The 25,849-nt window shown below is 39.7% G+C and overlaps 1 protein-coding gene across 2 annotated transcripts in view; it reads right to left on the reverse strand.

The window, feature by feature from the left end:
- Positions 1-25,849, reverse strand: part of Acbd6 (acyl-CoA binding domain containing 6) — a 143,933-nt gene that overhangs the window by 64,050 nt on the left and 54,034 nt on the right. Inside the window, exons 5-6 of one of the 2 annotated variants that reach the window (XM_048421149.3) lie at positions 18,335-18,440; positions 7,477-7,566 (exon numbers count right to left, since the gene is read on the reverse strand). In XM_048421149.3, the coding sequence (XP_048277106.3) occupies positions 7,477-7,566; positions 18,335-18,440 (196 nt within the window). The remainder of the gene's footprint in view (positions 1-7,476; positions 7,567-18,334; positions 18,441-25,849) is intronic. The other variant, XM_048421150.3, reaches the window with a different exon arrangement.

Raw genomic sequence — 25,849 nt, forward strand, 5'->3', positions numbered from 1 at the left:
CAATGATAAACACCACGACCAAAAGCAACCCGGGGAGGAAAGTAGAATTTTTAAGTTTTAATTAGCACACAATGTACCTTTTTCTCTGAAAACCTATGTGTGCCTGTTCTCGTACATATACATACATAAATATAAAATAATGGCTATTTTTATGGTGAACATTTGTTCAACTAATTTCAATTTTACTCCTACATTTGTTCCCCTACATATACAACTTTTGCTTCAATATGCAATTATAGTCACTTTTCTTAAAAAAGATTTGAAGATTTATTTTTAAAAATTATTTTAAATTATGTGCCTGTCTCTTTGTGGATACGTGCATATAAGTGCAGGTGCCTGCAGAGGCCAGAGGATTTAGACCCCCTGACATTGGAGTTAGAGGTGGTGGTGAATACCCTAATGTAAGCACTGGGAACTGAACTTGTGTCCTCTAAGAGCAGCAAGAGCTCTTACCTGCTGAGCCATCTCTCCAGCCCCTCGGAAATATCTTAGGTAACGAAACCAGCACAGCAGTGGATGTACTCAACTGAACTGACCATGCTGGTACCCGAAGACCACTTCTTCCTGAACACAGTCCGTCACAACTTAATACTCAGTTAAAGAGAGTGTAAGGGGCTTCTCAATCTCAGGATATTAAAATATAGAAGAAAACAAATCTCATCTTAAAATTGATTCAGTGCGGTAATTTCCATACTGCAATAAGAACGTCACAGCTCAGACACTGCTGTTATAATTCTGAGACTCAGATCCAACTCCACTGATCTAGAGCACCTCTAGATGCTCATCAGCCATGCCCCTGTAAATACCGAGTGGCACAGAAAATGATCAGTACAAAACATTAAATGAAAAGAGGTACAAAATCTGTATGGTTATTTTCTGGTTCTGAGTAGTGAAAGATGAATTGAGGTACTTTTCTCATTACAGCATTGTGTTTTTTTGGGGTGGGGAAATGCCATGTGGAGGTGGTGTATGTGGAGGCCAGAGTTAGACGTCTGATGTGTTCTCCAAGCACACCCCAAGCAAGACCTCTGCCCAACCCAAAGCTTGATGACTCTACTAACCTAATCAACTCACTCAAGATATGTGCCTTTCCTGCTGTGGAATAAATAATCCTGTATGCTGTGAATATGTATTATTCTCTGGTTATTACCCTGGTTAACAGAAAAGCTGACTGGCCTATAGCAAGGCAGAATAAAGGTAGGCAGGAAAGCCAAAATGAAAATGCTGCAGGGAAGAAGAGTGGAATGAAGGAGATGCCAGTCAGTCAGCCGCCCGGGAAGCAAGTCATGCCAGATGAGCTCCGTGGCAATACATAGAAGAATAGCAATAGGTTAATTTAAATGTAAGAGCTAGTTAGTAATAAGACTGAGCTATCGTCTGAGCATTTATAATTCAGAATCAGCCTGAGTCAGTTATTTGGGACCAGGCAGTGGGGACAGGAAACATCCATCTACATGTCCCAAGTGCTGTAATTGCAAGCAGGCCGCCATGTGCATTGGACACTCAGCTTCTGTGTCAAGTGCTTTATCCACTGAGCCATCTCTCCCCTGTAGCAACGCTTTTTAAAAATTGACAGGACTGCAGTTATAAAGACATATGGGAATCATGGAAGCAAAAGGAAGTAAGCTAAACAGCAGAGGGCTATAGAGAGACATCAACTATGTCCTGCTGTTGCTTCTCTGGCACCATTAGAGGCCCTACACAAGGGCTCAGATGGAGCTTAGTGCCAGTGGACACTTGATACAAATAAAATCAACAAGACTTCGAGACATAAAGCAGCTGTTCTACATGGTTCATTCTGAAGCCAAAGCCTGTGTAAGAAAACAGAATGTCTAGAGAGTGCACAAAAATCATAAGTAGTCTTTAAAACACTTTCTGCCTGGAGCTGGAGAGATGGCTCAGTGGTTATTACTCTTGCAGAGGACCTGAGTTCAATTCCCAGCACCTGCATGGTGGCTCACAACCACTTATACCTTCAGTTCCAGGGCATCTGATGGCTACTTCTGGGGCCACTGCATGTGGTGCAAACACATATATACAGGCAAACTCTTGTACACATAAATAAAACAAATAAATCTAAAAATGTAAAAAGCCCAACATTTTCTGCTCTTTTAGAGATTGGGGGTGGTGCCCCTAAAATGTAGAGACAATGGTGGTGGTGATTCACGTCCTCAGAAGGCTCACGCAGGAGGATCACTGGGCTACATAGTGAGTTCCAGTCTACTATGGGCCATAGAAGAAGATTAAGTTACAACTATCCCCCCAAAAACCCCAAAACAAAAACAAAGCTCATGAACTAACAACAATAAAGAAATGAAAAATAACAAATCCTCCCTTGTCCATGACCACAACTTAGAAGCATGTAAAGTTTAAAAAAAAAAGCAACACAAAAATCCACACCAAAAAACAAAACAAAACAAAACAACAACAACAAAAAACAGAGAACACAAAATATATGGAAAATTCTAAATGAAACCAGAGCAAGTTTATGACTCTGAACTATTAAAGTCAATTTTATAATTCCAATATGTTAAATACATCTAAGGATAGCAACATTTTTAAAGTTCTGTTACTTTGATCAGTTTTTTTCCAAGCAATTTGTCCATTTTATTTATAGGAATTGCAGCTGATTCCTCTATAGAAAATATGTGGGTTATAAGACAATACAAGGACAGAAAGACAGCCAAAACAATAAACAAAGATGCAAAGTCCTCAACCAACATATCAATCAATATTAGTAACAATTATACTTCTAACTGTAACTGAAAAAGACACTCTCACAGAAATAAAGAATGAGACAATTCAACACTAGAAGTCAAATTAATAGAAAACTTTTCAGTCAGTTTTTCAAGATAAAGGAAAGATATCAGAGGCATCAGGGAGTTAGTTTAGGAAGTAATGAATAGGGTATCAGATAAAATGCTATGGAAAAAGGCTATTTGATACAAAACAGTATCTTTTGAAGTATAAAAAAATGAAGATAGGGACATACCGTAACCATAGCAACACAGACAAAGAAAAGAACAGAATTAAATAATTCTTATATTTTTTAAGACATAACAAGGATCTATTACTCTAAGGTACATGAAAATAAGCTGAGAGTTTATTTTGTAATTTCTCTTACTAAAAGAATAGCTTATATAAGGTCTAGGAAATAAATATCCAATAGAGAAAGTAAAATTCAACAATTCAAAAATATTTGTTGAGCACCAGACAAGTCAATAAAGAAATGAGAAACAAAAAGCAGGCAGAACAAAAAGAAAACAAACAGCAAAACAGTGAGCTTACTACAACCACAGCAATGACCACACTAAGTACAAATGAACTGAACACTGGAATTAAAGACAAAAATTCAGACCTAATAACACATTGCTTACAAACAACATATGCTAAAACTTATTGCCTCCATCATACTGGCCTGTGGTCACGTCTTGGCTAATGAAGGATGTGGAGAGCCCTGCAGACTGTGGGTGGGGCCATCTCTGGGGAGGTGGTCCCTGATGTATAAAAAAGCCAGCTGAGCAGCATTCCTTCACAGCTTCTGCTCTAGTCCCTGCTTGAGGTCCATCTCTATGTCCCCTCAGTGATGGACTGGGACCTGGAATTTAAGCTGAAATGAAGCCTTTCCCTCCAAGCTGCTTTTGATCAGAGTGCTTTAGTACAGCAATGGAGGCATCAAGATCACCTGTTTGTGGGATAGTTTCAAGAGCTGAAGGTGACTCAAGAAGGTTGTAGGAACGTATCTACACACACACACACACACACACACACACACATACATACGCGCTCGCACACACAAATAGGGATGGGTCTACACACATTCGTACACACACATGTAGGAATGTGTCTACACACACACGTAGGAATGTGTCTACACACACATGCATACACACACAAGTAGGAATGTGTGTACACACACACAAGTAGGAATGTGTCTATACACATGCGTGCACACACATAGATATTTACATCATTATCCTAACACCAAATGACAATAACCCAACTCCCAGAGTAGAGCCAAAAGTCAAAACTAAGCAGAAGAAACTAAGCATTTGCTAGTACACAGCTAACAGATGAAATCACACAGGCTTTTTTAGAAATAAACCTTAGTTCCAACTTCAGCAGCACCACAGAATACAGCCACTGCAGTTCAGGAAAGGAATGCATGAGAGAATGAAGAACAAGATGATGGGAAAACAGAACAAACCCAACACAGCTCTAATCACTTCATTCCAGACTCACAGTAAAAGTTATTCTTCAGATGGTTGATAATATCAGCCTGCCTGGGCTGGGTTAGTACCAAGATCTATAGCCAAGTAAATAGTTCTAATAAAATTGATTTTTCTTTTTTGGCAACCAATAAGTCCAGTCAATAATAATATTGTTTAAGAAAGATTGAGTCGTGAGGGAAATGAACCTCTCCTTCCATTTATTACGTTTGCATTGTCCATATTTGAAAAGCGCTTTCAATAACAAAGCCAAAAGAGAAGCAGCAGTGGGAAAGACAACCTGAGACAGAACCTGCGAAGCCCTCTAGCTTGGAAGCATGTCAGCGACTCAAACCGACAAAGCCAAAAGCATTCCCATTAACTGGAACTAGACAGATCAGATTATAATCATCAAGAACAAAGTTAAAGTAAGGATGGGACCAACATAAAATGACCATGTGGATGTAGGTGACAAGGAAAACACTGTGCCAGGAACAAGCCATCCTAGCCAGTTCATCCTAGAATCCACATGGAACCTCAATTCTGCACTAAAACTAGGGTCCAGTCAACAATACTCCAGAAAGCCGCACAAGGCAGGGTTTAGGACTGTTTGCTTTGTACTATTCCAACAACAGAACTGGCAGAGCCCCCAGACAACGCCGACTGTGGGAACACTGCCCTTTAAATACCCTTGAACTATTTACAATCACATAAAGACATGAATGTACCCACAGGATCCTGATGTTCGCTTTCACTTAGTGGAGGCAGTGGTTCAGGGGAACGACACTAGAAAGACAACTTCAAACGTTCACAAACAGCAAAGCAAAACTGTAGAAAAAATTCTGAATGAACAGTGAAGAAACTGTCTTCTCCAACGTTAAAACATTCGAAGCTATGTTCTTTAAAGAGCTTGGCTTAAGAACAGACAGAAACAGTAAAGGAAGGACAAGCCCAGAAACAGACTGCAATGAGGACCAGATATAAGTAAGGAGGGTGTCACAAGTCACAAGAAGCAAAAACGACTATTCAGTAAATATGACAACAACCTGCTAGGCATCTGGACAAAACAATTAACACATACAAGACACAGGGTAATTCTAGATGGCTCAAAGAAACCATGAAAGGGAGAAAGACCTAGAAGAAAGCATGAGGAATAGTTTTAACATGTCATGAATATTAAAACTTTGTCTTGAGCCAGGCGGGGGTGGCGCACATCTTTAATCCCAGCACTTGGGAGGAAGAGGCAGGTGGATCTCTGTGAGTTTGAGACCAGCCCAGTCTACAAGAGCTAGTTCCAGGACAGGCTCCAAAGCTACAGAGAAACTCTGTCTTGAAAAATAAAAAATAAAAAAAAAGTAAGAAAAACTTTGTCTTGATATATAAAATGTTTCTATAATCTTTTAAAATTATAAATCTAATAATAAATTAAGCAAAAGACATAAATGGTTCATAAAATGAAATATAATTTTTTAAAATATATCAAATTAACCAGGCAGTGGCGACACATGCCTTTAATAGCAGTGCTTGGGAGGCAGAGACAGGCAGATTGCTGAGTTCAAGGCTAGCCTGGCCTACAGACTAAATTTTAGGATAGCCAGGGCTACATAGAGAAATACTGCCTCAAAAAACCAAATGCATGCATGCGCGCGCGCGCGCGCGCGCGCGCGCGCGCACACACACACACACACACACACAGAAAGAGAGAGAGCACTCAGTACTGCTTAGTCATTAGGGAAAGGTAAATCCAGATCTTATCATGATGTAAAGTAACATCCACTAGGATGGTTATTTTAAAAAGAAAGGAAAATAAGGATGGTTGAAGTCAGAAGTCACAAACACTGTTGGTGGGGGTATAAGATGATATAATTCCTATAAAAAAGCTTAGAGTTCCCAAAAGTTACATGTGAAAAAAATTACATGTTAAATTACTGTAAGATTGGGGCTGCAGAGTTGGCTTAGCAGGTGGGGTATTTGTTGCTCTTGTAGAGGACCTGGGTTCAGTTCTGAACACACAGGAACACACACACACACACACACACACACACACACACACACACACACACACCGTAGCTCGTAACTGTTGGTAACTCTAGTTGCAGGGTAGCTAATGGCCTCCAAAGACACCAGGCACACACAGGTGCACATATATAAATGTAGGCGAACTACTTTTACATATAAAATAAAAAAAGAATCTGAAAAAAATTATCATAAGATTCCAGCATTCTACTCTTGGGTAGATAACCAAAATAGGTGAATAGAGGCATCAGAAATAAGCATAAAAGCGGGGCGGGGGGGGTGACCACAAATGTTTATAACATTATTACAACTGCCAAGACTTAGAAACAATAACATTGTCCATGAACTGATGAATGGATAAAGAAAATATACAATGCTTATATATATAAAAAAAATCCATCCATAAAAAATGAAGTCCTGTGGCATACTCTAACAAAAACGCACCTTGAGAATATGTTACATGAAAGAAACAAAACAGGAAAGCACTTATTTCATGATTCTATTTACATGAAATACCACACAGGAAAAAAAAAGCAGATTAGTGCCAGGTGGTAGTGGAGCATGCCTTTAATCTCAGAACTCAGGAGGCGGATGGAGGTAGGTGGAGGAGATTTAAGGCCAGCCTGGCTTACAGAGCAAGTTCTAGGACAACCATAGCTACACAGAGAAACCCTGCCTCCAAAAAGCAAAGGAAGAAAAAGAAGAAGGAGGAGGAGGAGGAGAAGAAGGAGAAGGAGAAGAAGAAGAGGAAGAGGGAGGAAGGCAGGCAGGCAGGCGGTGGGCTATAGGATTTCCCACTGGATGGCAGCAGCACTGTAGAGATCTTTAGCAGGGCCTGTGGTGACATATGACTTAAGACATCTAATCTCATACATTTTCTTATGAGAATTTTTCTTTCTTTCTTTCTTTCTTTCTTTCTTTCTTTCTTTCTTTCTTTCTTTCTTTCTTTCTTTCTTTCTTTCTTTCTTTCTTCCTTTCTTTTTTCTTAAAGCTCCTTTTTATGAGCTGGAGAGATGGCTCACTGGTTAAGAGCACTGGCTGCTCTCTAGAGGGCAGGGGTTGAATTCCCAAGACTCACAACCCTCTGTAACGCTGTCTCAGAGGGTTCAGTACCCTCTTCTGGCCTCCCTGGGCACTGCACACTTGTGATGCATAGATATACATACAGACAAAACACACATACACATAAAATAAAAACTAATAAATCTTAATTAAAAGAAGAAAAGCAAGCTCATTTTAAAGCTACTCTTACCTGACAATTAATGTCAGCTTCATACTGTAGCAAGACTGTGACGAGTTCCTTGTGTCCTCGGTCACAGGCCCAGTGGAGCAGAGCTCTGCCCTGTAAGTAGGAGACAATGAAGGAACTTGTTAATCTATGTGTGGGGCCATACAGATTTCATATGCTAAGAAAGATGGGGAGAGAGATACGTCAAACTGAGGGTGATATAAAATTCGCCATGGGAACAAGCAATGGAAAGGCCTTTGATCTACCACACACAAGCCCAGTAACTTCCTTGGTCTAATCAATTTCCTTATCTGAAAAATGGAAAAAGATAATATAAACAACTAATAATATGAGTTGGGCTGGCAAAATGGCTTAGCCCACAAAGATGACAGCTACCAAGCCTGATGACTTGAGCTCCATTTCCAGGATCTACAAGACAGAAGAGAAACGACTGTGGCAAGTTGTTCTTTGATCTCTGTGCAGGTACACATGTGTGCACATACATGCACAAATAAATACATAAAATGTAATAAAAATATTTGTTGAATGAATAACCTTACTGCTGAGCCATCTCTCCAGTCCCATGACACACCACTCTTGATTTTTACCTATCAAAGACTTACAACTACTATTAATGTGTTATTGCTGTTTTTGACTGTCAGAAAAACTTGCTCCCCCCAACAGACAACCCCCCCACGGTTGTAGGGCTTTCCTGAATAAATGGGTGATATATAGTATAACTTTGCTATGAGGGGGACAGTGATGTCCTCATAAAGAATAAGATGTTTTTCCACATTAAGCTGAAACCCCTGGCTGTCACTGAAGAAAACATTTAAATATATAAAAGTTGGGACAAGGACGACTTTAAAAGGTACCCTCCAAGGTAGCTTTTCTAAACCCACCTACACTGTTGTTATCATTTAGACTCTCTTGATACATCTATTAGCTTAACTAATTGAATAACGGGCTAGGACAACTCCTTCCTTACAGAGTTCCTTGTCTTAATTGTTTTCACTTGTTTCATTTTTTGTATCTACCTGTGAGTATCTGTTTTCTTACACAAAATCCTGTAAGAAATTTGCACACATAAAATTATAAAAGAGGGAAACAAAAATTTAAAAATGTGAGCAAATCAGCCTTATATGGTGGCACACGCCCACCCTTAGTCCCGAATTAGGGAAGCAGAGGCAGGCTGATCTCTATGAGCTCAAGGCCAGCCTGGTCTACTTAGCGAGCTCCAGGACAGACAGGCCTATGCAAAGAGACTCAAAAGAGAAAAGAAGTAGAAGTAGAAATAGTAGTAGTAGTAGAAGAAGAATCAGATAAAAGTTCATCATTTTTAACCCTAGCTTTTAGAATAGGCATGAATTCAACTATTAGTAAGAATTTCTGCGTAAGCACAGTGTGTGGCGTGATTCCATAGTGTACATATAAGAACTATTTCATGGTAGGAAAACTTAATACTACATACTTTTATGTTTAATTACAGAGTATGACATGCTTCCAAAGTGCACATATGAGAACCGCATCACAACAGGAAAACTTAGTACTATGAACTTTTACAAGATGTATGGGTAATTTCTACTTCTGAAGCAGGTTCCTGATGTTTCCTAAGGTCCAGCCCAATCATGTTTCACTGACTAATGCTGATCTATGAGCCCTTAGCTGTGCTGATGGTAGAGTAGACGAGCAACACTTTCACCGGTAATGGGGTTATATTTTAAGTTTGTCATATGTGGTGCCAAAATTTACTTTAGGGGGAACACCTGTGACTGGACCTTGAGGTGAGTTTCCCTGTGGATGCATTTCCCAGAAAGATGGCACACAGTCATGTTTTAAGAAGGATGATGCACTCGCAGACATTTGCACTATGCTTTTTAACACATGTTCTGACCTGCACTGTAATTAATTTTTGTAACACATTATTTTAATGGTACACTAATTAACCTTGAATTAGAATAAATTCTCTGACAATGACTTTGTAGAAGTGCTAGAGAGATCCACACCGAGACCACCTGGTGATCAATACTTCATGCAGTATTAAAACCTCACAAACAAGAGTGGGAGGAAACTTTTACGGACAGACAAAGCAAGGCAGGCTTTGGGAATTTCACCATCCTGATACTGCATAATTAAATGACTACAGGCCAGGATAGCAAGATGTCTGTGCCCTTTACATCCTCAAATTCTGATGCTTCTGAAAACATGCCCTCATTTTAGATTACTTTCCAGTAATAACATAAGCAGTAATACAGAGATGCAGCCTCGTGGCGGACAACGACAGGCTCGGGAGAGAAACAACCATGGTTTCTTCCCTTTTTCTTTGTCAACAACATTATACACAGGCCAACAGAATGCAGCTACTGAATTATTATGGGTACAAGATTCCCCAGGCTCTCCTCCAGGAAGAAAAGAATGAATTAGGTACATATTAAAGCTACATTTGCTCAAAAGCTTCTTCCAAATTTATTTTGTAACTCTGTATGAGTAATATAATATCTTACAAATCTTCGAGCTAAGTATAATTCTTGCTACTACAAAATATGACAAGTCTTTGTTTCTACTTTTTAAAACCCTACTGGAAAAAAAAATCTTAGTAATACTTAGGAGATGAGGAGGTTATTAGAAAGGATTCTTTTGCCTCAGAATACTCTGAGTAAATTCTGTAATTCAAATACATAAGTGCAGGGAGGAAAAGTTCCCATCTATTAACCAGTGGTGTTAACACGCCCTCCCTTAGACAGACAAATGACTCTGAAGTGCTTTGAAAGTGCACGGGAGCTGCTAACCTATTAAGTGGTATTGCTTGCCTACCTTCTAGAAAACAGAGTGGGTTTTGATATTGGAAATGCTTCTTTGATATCCTTGATTGTCCTAAACCATGTAGAATTTTTAAATGAGAGTTTTCCCCCCTAGAGATCACAAAATTAAAGGCAGATGCTCTGTTATAAAATCAGTATTCTTTATGGTATTTGGAGATCCTATACAAAGCATATGTATCCTATCTACACAGATGAAGCCATGTCACCAGGTTGCTATAGATAAGCTTTTCAGTGTTCTCCCCCTTGCCACTGTATCAGATATTTATGGTAGGGTGCCATATAATTAGCAGATGAAATACTGACAACAAGCAGCCAGTCAAAAGAAGACAGACAGATGTGCTCTAACGGGCATAAGGGATACAGAGTACTGATACAACGAATGAGGAGTATCCTGAGTTCAGACTGCTGTTAGACATGGCCTCTGGTCGCGAACACGAACAGGAATAGGGTCATGGTAAATGGGAACTTCCACATTACAGGCAGTGGGAAACTCGCGACACAAGTGGACCTGTCGAGGAGAAGTTTGCGGCAGGAGCACTGAGGATCCCTGGGCTGGCGGTAAGAGACAAAGGTGGCTTTGCAAACCTGGATTCCATCCCAGGTGTACTGGTAAGAGGCTTCAGATGGGGAGTCACTGCATTTGAGTAGCTGTAGGTGCTGACTGCTGCCCAGAGTCCCAGAGTAGTAAATTCCACCTGAGGGAGGTCCTGGGATTACCTTGTGGCTTCTCTTTCATAAGAAGATTTCTTAACTAGAGCATACTAGTCTGTGGGTTTGTCCCTGAAAGAATACTATTATGATTTAATAAAGCAAGTGAAAGCTCTGCTTTTATCTTTTATTGTAACTCTTAAATAATTTCTTTTAAAAATTTTAAAAAAATAAGCAGGGTAGTGATGGCATATACCTTTAAACCCAGTACTTGGGAGGCAGTGGCAGACAAAGTTGCCACCTGGCCTACAGGCAGGCTAACCAGAGAAACCCTGTCTCAGTAGTGGTAGTAAGAGTACTACTACTAATAACAATAATAAAAAATATAGTAGAATGGGGACTTAGTGAATACAGTTTCAGCCACTGAAGGAGATGAAAAGTTTCAGAGATAGGTGAGGAGGTGGCTGCAGGGAACTACCACCTACCACATAAAAACAGCAGCAATGGCAAATTGTGTTATGTGCAGTCCATTACAATTTAAGAAATAAGATGTCAAAGTTCATATGAGTGAAGTTACTTTTCCTATTTTCTGATTCTATATTTATGAGTTTCTGATGTATGACTATAGCCATTTTGCTAATAAAAATTATGGCCACTGATTTTTAAATGTCATTGTCTGTATCAATACAAAGATGTATAACTAGGGAGTTAGAAATACATTTCTCAATATGTGTGAAAAACAAAAGTTCCTTTCAAATTTTTTACATGTATTTTTTTTCTTTCTTTCTTTTACAAACCTTAAATAAAAGCATAGACTTAGCTTCAGCACAAAGGTTACTTACATATTTACTTCACTGCAGGGTCAACACTGTCAGGTTTATCACAGTTTTCAAGCAGTTCTTTGAGCCAAAAATGTATATCATATCATATCATATCATATCATATTATGCCAAGAGCCACAGACTTAAAAAACAGCAAGGGAAAGCAATAGAGTCAAAAGGAAATGATCTTCAAAATATTCAAAGAGTCAAGATACACAGAAAGCAGCTGATGATATCAATATGGCTTCGAAGGTTAGAAAGGAAAGACCCTCATTGAAGCAGCAGGCTGGAGAAAGTACAGAAAACCAACAACCATGTGAGCACTTAGGCTTAATGGAGGACCTGCTCTGAGAAAATGTCCTTTACTTTGCTAGTTCATTTCTACTTGTATTCTAAATTAAACTCAAATTACGATAAAGATTTAAAATACGATTTGATTATCAGCAGTGAATATCACCTAGCGTTTATTTATGGAATTTATCTGAGAAAGGGACAAGTAATGTGGGATTCCCCTCTTTATGCTGTGAATACCACTGGTTAATAAACTGTCTTGAGCCAGCCCATGATAGGGTAGAATAGAGCTAGGTGGGGAAAACTAAAGTGAATGCTGGGAGAAAGGCAGCAGAGTCAGGGAGAAGCCATGGAGCTGCTGCCAGAGAGAGATACATGCTGAAACTTTGCCAGTAAGCCACAGTCTTGTGGCGATACACAGATTAATGGAGATGGATTAATTTAGGATATAGGAGTTAGCCAGATATACGCTTAAACTATTGGCCAAACAGTATTGCAAATAAAAGTTTCTGTGTGGTTATTTCGGGATTGAGTAGACGGGAACGAACAAGTGGCCTTTCTACAACAGATAAGGACTATATAATTTGTGCTTATTTTCAGAATAATCTGGTTATACTATAAATATACTTCACCAATTATTTACTTTCCTGACTCAGCTCAGGTGGGTACAAGTCCCTCAAAAGGACTCGCTGCAATAAGCACACGTGAAGCTGGCCGGACAAAAGGGCACACTGTGGCACCGGTGCACTGCGGATCCCAGAGCCACCAGGGCGAAGGAAGAGGTGCTGGAGAGGCGGGAGGGGGACTGAAGAGGGTTTGGGGGGATAATTTGCTTGGTTTTTTGTTGTTGTTGTTGTTATTGTTTTCCCTTTGCGGGTGCTGAAGGGGTGAGGTGGAGTATGGAGGGACTGGGAAGTGAGTGATATCAGAGAGCATGATGTGAAAATCCCAAAGGTTCAATAAAGAAATTATGTTAGATTAAAAAAAAAAAAGGTACTTTCTTGGAGCTGCTCTTCCAGAGGCCCACGCTGGCTCCGTGTACCCTCCTCACTGGGTGTCTCACAAGTGCTTGGAACTCCAGCTCCAGGTATCTAGTGCCCTTTCCTGGCCCCTGAGGACATCACTAAACACATGGTAGGCACTCACATAGACACAGATACACATACACATAAATAAAAATAAAAGTAAATCTTTGTGGAAAATAATAAATTTTCTTGGAATAACTGTGAATGCTTAGCATACACGAAGAGCCGCAGCAAAACAGTCAAATACGAAACCTGAGCCAGTGTATGAGACGGAGACCAGTCTTGTGGTGCTCGCACCTTCACGGCTTTCTCCATATTCTCAAGCTCCAAACATTTGCAGATGTTAAAGTTATAGTAAAATTTGTAATTTAGATGTGAAGACCCATGTCATTGTAACCTTACACTTTGAAACACATGACAGGGAACCTCCCGTGCAGAAGGAAGAACTATAGACCTTTTCTCTTACGCAAAATACTATCCCCTAATTATGTCAATTAGAAAGACCATGTTATTTTCTCAAATTAGAAATATATGTTTTGGGCTGGGTGGTGGTGGCACACGTCTTTAATCCCAGACTTGGGAGGCAGAGGCAGGCAGATCACTAAAAGTTCGAGGTCAGCCTGGTCTACAGAGTGAATTCCAGAACAGCTAGGGCTGTTACACAGAGAAACCCTGTCTCAAAAAAACAAAAAATAAAGTTATGCCTTGGGTGCTGGATATGATCATATTTCATTGTATGCACATATGAAATTCTCAAATAATAAAAAAGTTTTTTGGAAAAAAATGTATGATTTGGCCTGAAGGACCCTGGGTTCAACGCCATAGCGAAAGAAAAAATATAAAGAAAGAAAAGGAATAAACACCACTTATGAGAGTCAGATCCAAACATTTGCAGCTCAGGAAAATGATTAATAAATTAATAATAATTTAACAATTTATTGCATCACTTTAATGTATGACAGTTCACACTGTGCATTCTTTTTACTTTATGGCTATAATTAAGGTTATATAGCTCGCAGCACATTTTACATGTAATAAATACAATTTTTAGTCGCATAAGGGCAAGACTAAAATTGTTTGAACCTGTTAGGTGAATATTTTCAATCAAAATGACAAAGATAATGTTATCTCCAGAAATCCTATACAATTTATACAGAAACCCCCTAAGTTCAAACATTAGAAACATAAATAGGGTCTCCTTTCAATACTAAATGTCCTTCTCAACTCAGAAGCACATGCGGAGGGTACACACTTTCAGTCTATCAAGACTCACCAAGCGGTTCTACTTGTTAGAGCTTTAAGTGCCATGAAACACGATAATTTATTTCATTTAGGATGTCAACTTTGATTCTGATTTTAATCTCCAGCTCCCCATGTTCTTAAATTAATTCACACAAATCCCTGATTGATAATAAAGGGCCTGCCATCAGTATTCAAAGCTCAGCCCACAGTGTCATGGCTGAGAAGGCAGAAATCTGCTTGGAGCAATGAGAGAACCCAACTGAATTCTTGGCGTCTCAGTCTATGAATGTGTAAGCACTTCATCTGTTCATGGAAACACAAGGTTCTGGCAGGCTGCGGTAACAGCAGCTGCATGGGTAGCAAACCGGAAGGGCTGAGCAGCAATGCTGCAGCAAACAGTGAATGGTCAAACAACAGCTTCCAAGTTCTTTCCGTTTCATCAAGAAAAATGTTATTCAGTTAAGTGCATTCTGCTCTAGGTACTTATTCTGACTACGTAATAATCTCTGCATAGGTCACATATGGAAAAGACCTTTACAACTATTTAAGAATGAGAGAGGGAGGGAGAGAGGGAGAGAGGGAGGGAGGGAAGGAAGGAGGGAGGATTGCTGTTGTTGCAAACCCTAAGATGATCAGAGCCAGTTGAATAGCTTCTCCTGCTTTGTTTATCCTTCCTAAACCCAGAGTCTGCTGGACTCAATTCCTCCCTGGCAGCTGTCTGTATTGGAAAAGCAAATGTACATCTCTGAATGTCATCTCTTGCTTGTGAAATAAGAATGAATCTACTATAAAGGATTCCTGTGAACATGGTAGAGTCTAAAGCAAAGGTGCTCTGTCAGACTCTGTGTGAAGTACTGTTAGTGGAATGGAAACTATTAACAGGGGTCATATGGTACAAGAATACTTTCCAATGAAAATGATTGTGAAAAGTTAGTTTCTTCATTTATTTTCTCATTTGCTCTCACTTCTCATTCACATTAGGGATAACTAACAAAGCTGAAAATCATGTAGTGATTACCGTGTTAGGTAAGATTTACACACAGATACTAACTCACGAATACTCAATATGATGCTGAGGTACTACTGTTATCTCCGTCTACTTATTAGGAAATTGAGGCAGAGTAAACTCAACATACGTCATGTAGCTTGGAAGAGACAGAAGCGGGACTTGAATCTATGTAGTAGAACCTTCACTGTTATCGGTTTACCATCTCTACCTAGTCATTCATTAGTTCATTAAATATTCAGGGAGTGCTGAGAATTTTGATAGATTTTCAATGACATCTCAAGCCATTTATACTTTTTTTTAAAAGGAAGTCACTAAAAGAAATGGCCCACAAAAATGGGAAAATAAATAATAAAAGAGAATGGTATGCAGGAGATGCCCCCAGAAAATCAGGGAAGTAAACAATAAAAGAAAAAGTCACAGGACCCCCCCCCCCCCACAAAAAAACCATATGAAACCAGGCAAAGAGAGAAAAGAAAAATTTTAAAACAGCAGCAAAGAAAAGGTCAGGATAACATTCACACAACTAAGACAGACTGGAGATGAAGAAGGAAGGTGAGTCAGGCGGTGGTGGTACATCCCTTTAATCCCAGCACTTGGGAGGCAGAGGCAGGTGGAGCTCTGTGAGTTTGAGGCCAGCCTGGTTTCCAGGACTGCCAGGATCGTTACACAGAGAAACCCTGTCTTGAAAAATCAAAACAAAAAAGCAAAAGAAAGGGGAACCTCAGAAGGTACAGATCTAAGACAAATCTCTGGGGAGTGCACCAAGAGGAGTTTATTATTTCTTTTGGGCAACTCAAGAAGAGAAATCATGATAGGAACTATCATGAAAACTAAGGCAGTGGAAAAATAAATACAGAAATGATTACTTTAAGAAGAACAAAATGTTGTCCAATGGTAAGTAGGTGTTTCTATGGATAGTTATATAATCATTAATTCTTTTTTTTCCATCCATGTAGGAGGGTCTTCTTTCTATGTGTTGCTTTCATTGGTTGAATAAAGAAAACTGCCTTGGCCTTTTGATAGGGCAGCCCATAGATGGGTATGGTAGACAGAACAGAATTCTGGGAGGAAGAAGGCAGTGAGGCAGATACCATGACTCTCCTCTCTGAGACAGACGCTGGTTAGATTCATGCCAGTAAGCCACAGTCAAGTGGCAATACACATTAATGGTGATGGGCTAAACTAATATGTGAGAGTCAGCCAATAAGGGGCTGGAGATAATGGGCCAGGCAGTGTTTAAATGAATACAGTTTCCGTGTAATTATTTTGGGGGTTAAGCTAGCCAGGCGGATGGGAGCCGGGCAGGACGCAGCCCGCTGCACCTTTTATAACACACCCTTGCCTTGCTTGTTGATAATCAGAACAAACATCCTACTAAAAAAGGCCTTGATCTTATGACTTGTTTTGACTAAAGAAATGTAGGCTGACGTGATATAGAACACACTTAATAAAAGAGAATATTTATGTACTTGATGTATTATGGAGAGGGAGGCCTGGTTAATCCTAGCCTTAGCTTCTGTACCAGAGTATCTAATTCACTGATCTTTTACCTTTGAAAAAAAAATCCAACTGAAATCAAAAGGAAGTGATCCCAAACAAAACTAGAAGCTAGCAAGAGTCCTCAACTAATCCCCAGCCCTTCTGAAATATTAGAAAGATAAACATCAAACAGGTAACAAAGTAAAAGAATATCAGAATGTGGGAAATGCTATCATCCATGACAAGATGGTGATATAAGCAAGAAATTGTAAGTACTGAGCTTCGGGAGCTAGTTGTTACGGTAGCAAAAGTTAATACACATAGTACAGTCCATAGCTCAACAATGAGCAGTATTTACATAGTATAATAACATAAGCACCAATCTAATATTCAATCAGAAAGCTGAAATTTAAAGTTGTGTTATAACTATATTAAGAGGGCAGAGAAAGACAGAGAAAGATGATTAAAACAGGTAAGTATAAATATAAAACAAAGAACTCAGAAATAAAAAGATAAAAGTATATCAGTTAGCATAACATATATAAGTTACAAAAGAAGCAATTAAAAGAATTCAAAGCTTTTGCCTCAAGTAAACTAGAATTAAGTGTAGTATTGTAATTTACACTTTCAATTCCAGAAGTCATGGACAACCTAGTACAGGGAAGATGTTTCCTAAAGATGAGACATTATCAGACTGTCCTGCATACAGAGCTTACTTACATACAAATTACTATTGCATACCCAACAGACCACCTGTGAACACTGTCTTCCTAACAACTATCATGGGTTAGCCATCTCGAGTTAGATTCTCCTTTTGATTACTTTGTTAGCGCCAAGGATGGTTAGTACAAGGACAGTGCCTTGTACACGCTAGATCAACACTATACAGCTGAGCACACCACACCTCCGGGGTCCCTGAGACATTTCCACGTTCATCCCCTGAACCATAAAATAACAGTAAGCCATTAAAAGTTAAGTAGCAAATTTTATTCTTTTGTTACCCATAATTCAACTGTTCAGTACATAGCAGCTTTATACGTAAGAATAAAGTACAAAGTAATATAGTCTACAAAATAATTTAGTATAGAGTCCACTTAAATAGTGGGCCAGATTTAAATTACCAGGCTAATTAAGATTCTGCAACAGATTTCCAAAAATATATTTCTATACAAAATCCCACATACCAATCAATATGCTTTGACAGTGTAACAGAAGACATTATAAAGCGAGACTGCTGCCACCTGTAAGCCTCCCTCACCAGGCGGTGGTCTCCTTCCCTCTCCTTTTAGTACAGAAAATGGAAGTTACTTGGCTGCAGCATGTTCAGCTTCTAACTTTACAATGTAACAGCGCAGTGGGAACAGTTTCTTCCCTCAGGATGATGTTCTGAGACGCCCTTACCACAAGCTGCTCGAATTGCAGCTGAGAGGCGCAGCAGTTAGAAATGACATTCGGGTGGAACAACAAAAGCATGAGAGAAACTAAGGTACCAGCCCCAAACATCCGTGCACCAGAAAGGGAGGTTACGGGGCTGGTTTTCCATACCTCGTCATCTTTCACATTCACTTCCACAGTTTTCGATTTGATGGCTTTGGTTATACGGTCAATGTTGTTTTCCCTGCAGTAATCAAATATATTTTTGTCTTCTTCCCTAATTAGAGTAAAAAAAAAAAGCTGTTGGTCTTACAGGATAAAACATAAAAGTTAAATATTTTTAACATAACTTATTTGCTGCTGACAGACATTAATAGACTTAAAGTGGCAGGAAAAGTAATAGACTTCAGACGGATATAACATGTACAGTGTTTTAAAAGACCAAGGCAACTGCGGCCCTTACAGGCAAGCCTTTACGTGCTCTCCAAGTTTCACAGCACGGCAGTGTCACGCCTCACAGTGGGTTTTTCTACCCTGCCCCAGTCACTGTCACTGTCGTATACCGGTAACACATTTCTGTGACTCCGGATTTCAATTAGAGCACTGCAGTAACATGGCAGTTTGGGGAGAACAAAAGCTAAGAGAAATGCTATTCTAAATGTATTGTATGAGAAAGCTCAATCTTTCTTGGGGGAGCTTGTATGTGTGTAATATGTGTTCACACATGTATGGGTGTTCACAATGTGTGGGCACACTGCAGGTGTGAAGGTGGGTGTGCATGTGTGGATGTCCTTGATTGTTCTAATTTACACGAGGCAGGGTCACTTGCTGAGCCCAGAGCTCACCAATTCCATACTGTCTAGTAGGCCAGCTTGCCCAGGGATCCCGTCTCTGCCTCTTGAGTTCCGGGATTACAGCCACACCTGCCCTAGACTTTGGAGGCTGAAATCTAATCTCCACGCCAGTGAGGCAAGCACTTTCTCCACTGACACATCTTCCTAGTCTTTAATCTTAACACAACAACCTCACCTTATGGGCAAAGAGAGGTTAAATACAACTGATACCACATTTATCAAATGTAATACAAAACAAAAACCAAACAAGCAAAAAACAAAGCTATGGGGCTAGAAGGACTGCTCAACAGTTAAGACTGCGAACTGATAGCTCTTGTAGAGGATCCAAGTTCAGTACTGAAAAAATTTTTTTTACAGCTACGATTCACTCAGGTCAACTGATTTTGTATACAGTACACTTTCTACTATGTCACGAACCTTCACCAGCCAGTCACAGTCCACCAGAATTTAGAGCAGATGCTTTTAGCATGAGGTCCATGCGCTCTCATAAAACTGGGGTGGATCGATGGCTCAGCAGGTAAAAATGCTGGCTGATCTTCCAGCACCTACATAAGTGGTTCACAACTGTGATTCCAGTCAGAGAGAATCCAATGCCCTCTTCTGACTTCTGCGGGCAACTGCATGCATGTGATGCAGACACACAGTGAGACAAACACATACACATAAAAATAAAAATAAATAAAACCTCAAAAATTACATAAAATTATCTCTGTAACAGATTTTTGTGCATTTTCTGTATCACTGACTCATAAAATGGCAATAGGCAATATAGAATATAAAAGTGAAAGTCTCTAATATGTAGATTAAACTTTATGGATACCTTTTATAGTCACCAAATTAAATTAATTTAATGCTTTTGTTTCTGTTGTTTTTTTGAGACAGGGTTTCTTAGTGTAGTCCTGGCTGTCCTGAAACTCGTTTTTTGATTAGGCTGGCCTTGAACTCAGAGATCCACCTCCCTCTGCCTCCAGAGTGCTGGGATTAAAGGCCTGTGTACCACCACTGCCCAGTTATTAATGTGTTTTATTTTTTCAAGACTTTATCTATTTGTTAAAAAAAAAACCCTCAAAACCCATCAGAGTCCATCCACCCTAAAAGACAACCTAAACGACCGATGTGGAGTGAGGTTATTGTGCTCACAGCTGACTATCTTAAAACATACCACTTTGGCATCAATCATGCAAAGCCTTTCTGGAACATCCAATGTTTTACTGAATATTGACCAAACAAAAGCCTAGGTTTTGTCAATAGGAGGTACAAGGCTAAACAAGACAGTCTGCATTTAATACAGATGCTACACTGAGATGATCAAGTCTAAACTTTATTAACGTGAGGCAGAACCTGGCCTGGGGAAGACTAAAGGAGAAGAGAGGGAATGGCTTGCTACCAGCTAGAGAGAGTGAGCTCAGTTTGAAGGAAGAAATCATGTCTTGTTTCACAGAAATGAAAGTGTCTTGTAGATCCCTGAAGAAAATGAAAAACTGAGGTCAAACCCTAGAAAAGTCTGATTTTTAAAACTAGGGCTGCAAACACTACTATGTTAGGTATAATTAGCTACCTATGTCAACACTAGTTCTGTTAAAAAGTACATTTCTATTTCTAATTTGGGAATAACAGAGACCCTTGGAATTCAAGAGGCAACAATCTCAACTGGGAAAGAAAAGGATTGTCATCTTAAGTCATAACAAAAAGTACTCTCTGAAGCAACTGTTGTACTTGGAAAATAATGGAGAGTTGTGAGGCACAGAAAGGAAAGCTGGAGGACGCTTGGGTCACCCCTACCTGCTCCTCAAAAGCTATGCAGAGGTGAGAGGGCATTATTATGTCTCCCTTCAAAACGCATGTCTCCAACGCACATGCACACCCGCACCTAAGAACTAAGAACAAGCACAGATACTATGTTGTTTATCTTGCCTAATATATTTTTACTGTTTCTTAAACAAATTACCTATATCAATTATTTTGCTTTGGTATGTAGAATCTAAAGAGCAGTAGGCATTTTAAAAATCTACTGCATGTTTGTAATATGCAGTTTTTACTAATAAGGAGGTAAGGCATAACATGATTTAAATTAGATAGTAAAAAGCTTAATAAAAGCATTGCTAATGAGCTATAAATTGAGTGTCTAATATTAAAAAATTAAGGATACTTTTGGTCTTACTCATTAAATATATCCATATATCAATTTTCACACCAAAATACTATTTAATTTACTGATGAACAAATCAGGCCATTTTCCTCACCCCAACCACTTTGGTTCCTGACACAGGATCTCACTATGTGGCTCAGGCTGGCTTCAAATCTGCAATCCTCTTGCCTCAGCTGTCTAAGAACTAAATTACCAGTATGTGTTACCATATCTGTCAGATACAAACCAAGCTTTCTTTCTCCTGTGAAGTCCTCCAAAACAATTATTGTCTCTCAGTCCTACTCATCTTAAATGAGATTGCATGTGTGGTGATTAAGCCCTGCAATACAACGTAGATCTTAAGAATATTAGTACATTTTCTGATTGACCTCCCTTTCTCTTAACATTTTTTTTGAGTAAAAATAAATTTATCTCCCTCTCTCCTCTTTGGCGAATGAGTTTTTTTTCTAGCACAAGACAGAAAGTCTCTTCTAAGATCACTCCAAAGGTAAGGATACACCCTAACGGGAAAGAGGAATGGTGTTAAAGCATGGCTACTGCTATGGTTTGATATGCAGTATCCCCAACAGACTCTAGTGTTGAAGGCTTGGTTTCTGGGTGGCAAAGGTCTTGAGAAGGGTTTGGATCATGAGGAGACTAATATTTATCAGTGGACTGAAAAATTTATGAGTTCAAGCAGAATGGACTATTAAGAGGCAGGGCCTCCTAAGAAGAACTTGGGAGAAGATGATGTCTTTGGATGGAGAGGAGGATGTCTTTGGATGGAGAGGAGGATGTCTTTGGATGGAGAGGAGGATGTCTTTGGGTGGAGAGGAGGATGTCTTTGGGTGGAGAGGAGGATGTCTTTGGGTGGAGAGGAGGATGTCTTTGGGTGGAGAGGAGGATGTCTTTGGGTGGAGAGGAGGATGTCTTTGGGTGGAGAGGAGGATGTCTTTGGGTGGAGAGGAGGATGTCTTTGGGTGGAGAGGAGGATGTCTTTGGAGAATAGATTTTGTCCCTGGATCTGGCCTCCCTCTCTCTTCCCGGCTGCTGGAAGGTAAACAGCATCTTGTGCCACACATTCCTGTTGTCATGATTTTTCAGCTTCAGGCCTGTAGCAATGGTGCAAGCGGATCATGGACTGAAGCCTCTGAAAGTAATGCCAAAATAAACCTTGGCTCCTTTACCTGCACTTATTTCAGGTATCTTGTTACAGCAGTGGGAAACTGATTAACATAGCTGTTTCATCTAATTACAAGAGAAGACAGTCACCCTCATTCCTAACCCTGCTACCTATGCCATCTCCTGAAAAGCCTCTTCCTATCAACAGGATACTTTCAAGTATGCTTCACAGTGAGACACATGGAGTCCATGTAACTCCTATTTCTTCTATCTCTTACATGCTAGCTCAGAAATCTAGTCTTCAGTAAACGCTTCACTTTAGTTCACAATACTTATTAAGCAACTGGAGACTGGTATTCCAGTAAATAGATAATGGGAAGATATTTAGGAATTAAACCCAAAGAAAGTAAGACTATATCCAAAAAAATACAAACAAACACCATAAATTCCTCAAAGATGCGGGGCAGTGGTGGTGCAGGCCTTTAATCCCAGTACTCAGGAGGCAGGGGCAGGTGGATCTCTGTGAGTTCAAGGCCAGCCTGACTACAAGAGCTAGTTCTAAGACAGACTCCAAAGCTACAAAGAAACCGTCTGGGGGGGGGGGGAACAAAAAAGCCAAAACAAACAAACAAACAAACAAAAGATTCCTCAAAGAAGAGGCCAGGGAGCATGCAAAGAGCTAGTGGGGCGGGGGGATGTTCCAGTACTGGTCATTTAAGGAAGCCCAGCCCCAGCTTTTCCTCCTGAGCAAGTACCTCCCTCCTGTGCTTGCCTGCCCATAGGACATCCCACGCTAATGATTTTACCACTCTCCTCCTTCTGTGTTATCTTCAAACACTCTCCTCTTGGTTTATAAAAGCATTCGTCTCTGGCATTACACCAAATCTCTAAGAAATATAACCAAAAGATTTGATCAAGATGCAGCAAATGACTATTAATTCAACTAACCTTTTACTCCTTTGCTTTAAAAAACAATTGATATACTAAGAAAGTTTTATCAAAATACTTCATTAAGTTGCTCTGTCCTAAGAAACAAAAATCCTTGCTATTAACACTACTCATTACTGACGGTAGGAATGAAAGAAATGAACAAAATGGACAACAGACTTAATGTTGAATGTTGTCCTCTCAAATACAAAACATGACTTGGGTCTGAGGTGCAGTTCAGTGGTGAGCACTTGTCAAGAACCCAGAGGTCCTGATAAACACCCAGCGCAGCAAACATCTTAACTATTGCAAAGCCCATTCATCTTATTCAGAGATATTTCCAATGAGCTTTTATTTATGGACAGTTAATTATTTAACAAAATGTATATCCAAATGTACAGAAATAATATTATAAAGGTAGCTCAAATAAGAAAAATGCTTAAAACACCTATGTCACAGAAAAAAACAATTTAAAAAATTTCAATTTATATACCCAATTTTGTTGTAGAGAACTATATAAGATAGACTGATGACTACATTTAGAAACACATTGCTTCTAAATGAAAATGGAAGTGAAAAATAAGAAAAATGATGTAAATGTTCTTTACAGAGAGCTCACTCGTATACTTTTTAATTAAGATAAGTATTATTTTAACATTTTGGGACAACTGAAGATTCACGCATTTGAAAACTATGATACTATGTACCTTTTTCCATTTTTTTCAATGATTAAGTTGTGCATTTTTTAATGGATTATCATTACCTTATTTAAATTCCATTAGGGCACATTTTTGAAGTGAAGTTTATATTAAAATTGCATATTTATAAAAAGTAAAATCATATCTTTTGCAATGACTAAACAATGGAAATGTTTCTTAGCTACTATAAAAAGATGCTTTCATACCACTGCTCTGTCCCAATATTCTATGCAGCAGTGGTCAAAAGCCAGGAGTCAGCTACTCAAAGAATATCCAAAATGTATAAGGAACTCTTGGGTAAACTGGGGACGAGGAGGAGCAGTAAAGGGGAGGGATAGGAGATGAGAACTTGAGGGAACGGAATGGTCAAGGTGGAAGAGTAATGAAAGACAGATCTTGATAGAGAGAGCCACTATAGGGTTAAGGAGATACCTGACGCTAGGGAAATTCCCAAGAATCTACAAGGATGATCCCAGCTAAGGCTCCTAGCAACAGTGGAGAGGGTGGCTAAGCTAGCCTTCCCCTGTAACCAGATTGGTGAATACCCCAACTAGCATCATAAAGCCTTCATCCAGCAACTGATGGAATCAGATGCAGAGATCCACAACCAAGGAACAGCCCGATCTCTGGGAATCCAATCTGGTGCAGGAGAATTGTCTGTATTCTGTCAATAATGTTTTAAATAAATGCTGATTGACCATACAGCAAGTATAAGTGGGTCAACCAGACAGGAAGTAGAGGCGGGGTGATGAAAACAGGAGTATTTTGGGAAGCATGAAGTTCCCTCCGCAGTTCTGCCCAGACCACCGAAGAAGCAAGATGTGAGCTGCCCCATTGAGAAAGGTGCCGAGCCATGTGGCTAATATAGATAAGAATAATGGGTTAATATAAGTTACAAGAGCTAATAAGTAGCCTGAGCTAATGGGCCAATTAGTTTTATAACTTATGGAGATCTCTGTGTGATTTTCTTTGGGACTTGCCGGCTGTGGGGTACCGGGCAGGACAGAAACCCCAACAAGCTGGCCCTCATGTTACACCAATCAAAGATATAGAGGAGGAAATATATGAACAAGGGAGGCCAAGATCATGATGGGGGAAATCTACAGAGACAGCTGAACCAAGTTCCTAGGAACTCATGAACTCAAGACGGGCAGCTATGGAATCTCCGTGGAACTGAAGTAGCCCCTCCATATGTGGGAGACAGTGGAGAAGCCTGGACATAGAGATGCCCTGGCAGTAGGACCAGGATCTATCCCTGGTGCATGAGCTAGCCTGTCGGATCCCATTCCCTATGGTGAGATGCCTCAGTCTAATGCAGGGGAAGGGTATTGGTCCTACCCCGACTTACTGTGGCAGACTTTGTTGACTCAGTGGAAGGAATGGATAGCAAGTGGACTGGGGTTGGCGGAAGGCAAGGAGGGGCAGGAGGAGGGGTGGGAGGGAAAACTGTGGTTGGAATACAAAATGAAATTTTAAAAAATAAATGTTTAGAAAGTCTCCAACAACAAACAAAAACAACAACAACAACAAAAAAAATAAAAACCACCTCAATGGTAAAAAAACAAATACCCTGATTTAAAAATGGAAAAGAGGCAATTCTCAGAGAGAGAGAGAGAGAGAGAGAGAGAGAGAAGAGAGAAGAGAAAAGGATGGCCTGCAGCTATGAAAAACATTTAAAATTGCTAATCAGAAGGGAACTGTACATTAACGTCACAATGAGCGTCATCTCTTACCTACTAGACAAGTTACTCCTAAGAAGGCACATGCTGACAAGTGCTGGTGAACAGGGAGGAAAAAGGGCCCTTGTAGGCTGTTAATCATAAAGCATTTTGAAAAACTACTGAAGTAGCTGAAAAAACAAATATGGAGTTACCACATTTTCCAGCATGTACTTCTGGGTATATAGCTAAAGGAGCTGAAATCAGTACTGGGAGGAGATATTTACATTTATATCCAC

The sequence above is a fragment of the Myodes glareolus genome, chromosome 5 (assembly GCF_982192425.1).
Source record: "Myodes glareolus chromosome 5, mMyoGla1.1, whole genome shotgun sequence".
NCBI classification, from domain to species: domain Eukaryota; kingdom Metazoa; phylum Chordata; class Mammalia; order Rodentia; family Cricetidae; genus Myodes; species Myodes glareolus.